Source organism: Montipora capricornis, chromosome 2 (genome assembly GCF_036669925.1).
Source record: "Montipora capricornis isolate CH-2021 chromosome 2, ASM3666992v2, whole genome shotgun sequence".
In the NCBI taxonomy this organism is placed as follows: domain Eukaryota; kingdom Metazoa; phylum Cnidaria; class Anthozoa; order Scleractinia; family Acroporidae; genus Montipora; species Montipora capricornis.
Window position 1 is genome coordinate 50,206,769 of NC_090884.1, and position 5,000 is coordinate 50,211,768.

At 35.4% G+C, this 5,000-nt stretch overlaps 1 protein-coding gene across 1 annotated transcript in view; it reads right to left on the reverse strand.

Moving 5' to 3' along the window:
* LOC138025903 (carboxyl-terminal PDZ ligand of neuronal nitric oxide synthase protein-like) overlaps positions 1–4,478 on the reverse strand; it is a 10,503-nt gene extending 6,025 nt beyond the window's left edge. Inside the window, exons 1-6 of the mRNA XM_068873047.1 lie at positions 4,227–4,478; positions 3,884–3,955; positions 3,131–3,244; positions 2,769–2,821; positions 1,841–1,943; positions 735–852 (exon numbers count right to left, since the gene is read on the reverse strand). Coding sequence (XP_068729148.1) covers positions 735–852; positions 1,841–1,943; positions 2,769–2,821; positions 3,131–3,244; positions 3,884–3,955; positions 4,227–4,340 — 574 coding nt within the window. The 5' untranslated portion in view covers positions 4,341–4,478. The remainder of the gene's footprint in view (positions 1–734; positions 853–1,840; positions 1,944–2,768; positions 2,822–3,130; positions 3,245–3,883; positions 3,956–4,226) is intronic.
* Between the last annotated feature and the right edge of the window lie 522 nt (positions 4,479–5,000).

Sequence of the window (5,000 nt, forward strand, 5' to 3'; positions counted from 1 at the left end):
ATAAAATTCCCTTTCATTGTTCCAGACAAGACAGAGGTCTCAGGTCAAAACATGAACAAAGTTGAAGACCTAATGTCACAAATCAAGTGAGAAACCTGTGTTAAACAAATTAACAACACCCACTGCAGTATTGGTCCCTTAGCTGTTACCTGCAGTTTTTCCTTGAACACTCTGACTTAAAATATCCAAAATACCTGTATAATAATTACCTAGTAAGTGTAATGTAATGTCGCGATTGATTGATAGGACAAACATACGTGTCCTATTTACATAGCATTTTTACAGTGGGCTCGGACATCAGCATACTAAGGGCGCCGATGGCAGCCGCTATCAGTCCATTTATGAGCCCACTGAACCCTCCCAACCCATGATGAGTGATGATGTATGTGATGAAGATAGACCACAACACCGGGAACCACGTCCCCTACCTCACTGATTACTATCCTATTCAAATGTAGATACTTGTGTCTGATAAAAGGTCACCATGATCACAGTTCATAGGGGAGTGGGTAAAATTTATGTGCCAAGGTTACGAAAAGAGCATTGATGACATCACCATTACAAATTCTACTTTGTAGCTTTGCAAGTTGTCAATCCATTATTTTCAAAACCAAAGTAGAATGCACAAAACTATGTATGGTTGTCTAACTGGTTGCAATGCAGTGGCTATCACATCGCTCACAGTAAAAAGAAAAACAAGCATATGTGTGTACTCTTACTCTTTAATATCATACCTGCTTTTTCTTTCTCAGCCTCAGCAGTGTCTTTCTTTTGAGTAGCTTGACTTAATGCTATCCGATGACAAACCTCAAATGCCTGACCCACGGTTCTCACTACATGAATTGCATCAGCCTGGAGACAACCCAAAACGGTTTTTAATCTTAGATTTGAAAGAATCTGTCTTTAATGACTTCAATTTAGGGGAAAAAGAAGCCGACTTCCTTTACTTATTCCCTTCTAGCAGAAGTGTCATTTCTTTTGCGTTCGCTGGGTTGATGAGTGGGGGCTGGACAATCTGCGAGCCAGTCTATCATACGAGCCATGTGAGTCTTGCATTTAAGTCTAGAAGCACCCATTTCAAATAGCACTGATAAACAGTATTTAAGACTAAGCACCCATATAACGGTTAGCTTTCAATAACTGTGTGACTCCATTGACTCACATGGCTTGCATGTTGACTTGCATGACTCTCCATGTTGCAGTGCTTGACATAGCGACCACTGAGGTCACAAATTCGACTGAATTTTATTCACTGGCGACTAACTTTTCACATTCAGTAATCAGCCTGGCCCCTAAAATTAAAGATATTATTGTTTATCCAATGATTATTATTTATTTATTTATTTATTTATTTATTTATTTATGTATGTAGAGAATTAGAGCAATGAATGTCCAATAGCAGACTATACTTCACGCTTTAACCTATGTATTGCCTTACACTTTAATTAGGAAACGCAAACCGAAATCTACATCTTTCAGTAACTTCAATACGGAAGTGACACCCAAGATTTTTCTAAAAAGTAATATTACATGAAGTATCACAATGATTCGGTAGCTAAGTAATTGCCACTCATGCTCAACACAGTGAGTTTTGACCCATGGCAGAGCTCTCTTTCCTGTACTCGTCAGCCCAGCAATCGCAAAAAGAAAAGGGACCTCTGCTAGCAGGAACTATACTTGTTGAAACCACTGATATTTTTTCAATTAAATTAGTAATTCCTTCCAGTACAACAAGGGAAATGAATTCCATGTTTTTTTTCTTTTTCACGACTCATCTTCAAATTTCATGACTTTTGAGGCCTTAAATTAAAAGATAACTTCTTAAATTTTATACAATTACCTTAGTATCAGCCTTGAAAACACTGCATTTAAAAACGTCATCCTCTTTTGAAATAAAACTAAAAATTTGCAAATCCTGGGAATCATGTGACACATAAAAGATTCTGTGGATAGATAGATAATGAAACAAAATGAACTGTTTCCCTCGGGACCATTAAGTGCTTAAAGTATTGCCCTTGAAATGTCAGGAATTTATGTTTAAGATGAAAATGCACACAAGGCTCTATTCGGATACAACTATGTCAAATATTATTAATATCAGACATTCCAACCTCTAAACCCCCAAAACCAGGACACTCCCCAATTTTTCTAAATTTAATACTAAAATTTTCAAGACAATAATTGTTTTTACTGAAAGTCTACCTGTAGTTTGAACATTTGTTGTACAGGTGTTAAGAACAAAGTAACATAACATCTTCTCAACAAGTTGTTATCAAAAGAAACTAGTTGTCACACAACGGAAAATTACCAAAAAATATATGCGTGCCACAAAAACAAAATTAGAATTCCCACTTAACTGATATGATTTGAAGCAAATGAAATTCATTCATATTTATCATGTTAACCATATTTAAAATAATAATAAATCAAAATATTATGGAAAACAGGACAATTAGAGTAAAAACAGGACAGCGGGACAACACAGTCTAAACCGGGACAGTCCTGGGTAAAATGGGAATTAAGGTTGGAATGTTTGTAATATACATATACCGGTAGTTATAATACTCATCAGTTGGGACAACAAAAATATTACTATGTTACACAGTGGATAATAAATTATATTAATTTTTGTTCTTTAAATAACTACAGTGTAGGACCAGATTACAACTATTAATCGTGAAATTAAAAACAAACAAATATTTCTAGACTACTTTAAGATGCAAAAAATATCAATAATTAAATCAAAACATGAAACATGGTAAAGTCACCTATTTATTGGATAATGCATCACTTCTGCATCTTCATAGCTTCGTTTTTTTTTCTGAAATAGAGAGCCAAGAGAAAGAGAATCATATACATGCAATACTTTTGCTGTGATTTAACACACCAAGCTCTCAATAAGAATACGAATGCATGTGTAAATTAAAGTTTACAGTTTTTCTTTCCTAACCAAACTTTTATTTCATGCCTTGATGATTATAGCTGGTGTCAATTTGGCTCTATAATCTGAATGGATTCCAACATTTTAACATAAAATTTACAATAATTTAAACTAAAAATAAATTAAAACCACAGCACTTGGCATAACATCATACCATATAGTAGTAGTGGCGACAAGAAATTTACATACATTTTGTGTTATCCAATTACGCTTCCCAGTTTCCTTGCGCACAACTTTTATTCCTGTCACAGCAACGGTTAATTCTGTTTTTTCCTTCTTGCATCCATACAACTTTTGCTCATACTGAAAAATAATTATTACTACTTCAGTCAATGAGATTCTTGATGACATAATTCACACCATTGTTAAATAATTATTATTATGACAGCAATTTAAATCTCTTTGACATAACAAGAAGCACTGACAGTAATTTATAAAAATATATAAATAAGGTAAAGATGTGATGCCAATAAACTTGATTGCATCTTTCTTTACTGTGACTTCCCTTGATTTAAGAAATGTTTCGTCAGAACATCCCCAAACAAGAGTACATTGCTTTGAAAATAACCTCCACTTATCGTTGTTTCCCCTATACGGCATCTTTAGAAGAACGAGACTTACATGTAATACAATAGAGCCTATTCTTATTCAATGAAATGCAAATAAGTGGCCGGGTATTCTGAAGTTTAGCCCCCGTGTAAATATATTTAACTACAGAATGAAATTAAATACTTGAGGAATTTTGTGTAGGAATATGATATCACGGGTTGCGGATTCAAGAGATTTGAAAACAACGGTCATGCATATGCAAAAAAAAAGTTTGAGCGGCAATATTAATTGCGCGCCTCAGCAAGTTACGAAATTACAGCGTGACAACAACTCAATTTTAGAGCAATAAGATAATGATAATAAACATAAGATAAGCATAATGATCCATCTTACTCGTATGCGCCGCATAGAAGTGACAATTTCAGCTCTACTGTTCGGTTTGTGTATGTCCTTCGTTCCGATATACTGTGGACAAGGATGAGACAAAGTTGGTAAACATTCAACGATCGACTCACAGCTCAGGTTGTTGAATCTACAAGATCCGAATGTCAAACAACTGTCTGCACGCAGTAAACTTCCAAATGCGTGTGTTCATGAATAACTAATAATTTCCAGTTACGTTATTCGATCAAGGCCTATAAAAGTAAATTAAGCTCATTGTCAGCAAGCTATTACCGGTCAATTATTCGTCTCTTGACAATAAGTATGATAAGAGGTTCTTTTCAAGCTTCCATACCTTAACCTTAAACGTTATTCCATGTTCGAAGGCATCTTCGTTGTGTACGGGCGATTTGCTGTCGTACGCTTCTTCCACAAGGTCATAGTCGTTCCTTCGCAACTTCCCTGGCATTTTGATTTAAAGCTTACGCTTATTCGATGATCATTCGCGTTTCTTAAATCCAGGGAACACAAAAGGAGAAATAAAGCCCACACACCCTTACAAACATTTGCAGTTGTTTCATAAAGTCGTTCTTCGGGTATCGTAAGATGTTCGCATTCTAAGGTCGGGAGTTACGAATGTTCCCGATTCCTTTAGATGTGTTTGGTGACGTACATACTTGAAGTCAAGTGAAGCGATTAGTCTCTCCCTTCGGGGCTTTTCAGGACTAATTACTGGGTTGCCTTATAAGGCAAACCCAGTCGAGGTCTTCGTTTAGTTTGTTTGTTTTCATTTTTTTCTTTTTTTTAGTTTTTACTGGGTTGCCTTATAAGGCAAACCCAGTCGAGGTCTGCGTTTAGTTTGTTTGTTTTCTTTTTTTTCTTTTTTTTCTTTTTTTTTTTTTTTTTTTTTCCGTGTCGGTAAAAGTCTTGCCTGTCACTCCCCTGGGCCCGGTTGTTCGAAAGCCGATTAACTTAATCCGGGATTAGTGTAAAATTTTGTTTCATGTTTTCAACTTTTTGGTGACAGTTTCTTTTGCTTATTCTTGTTTTTCAAGGTTGACTTCTTCTAATGTAAAGTTCTGCTGAATATCAGCGTTGAACAGCATTTGGCAGTAAAGAAATAAACTCG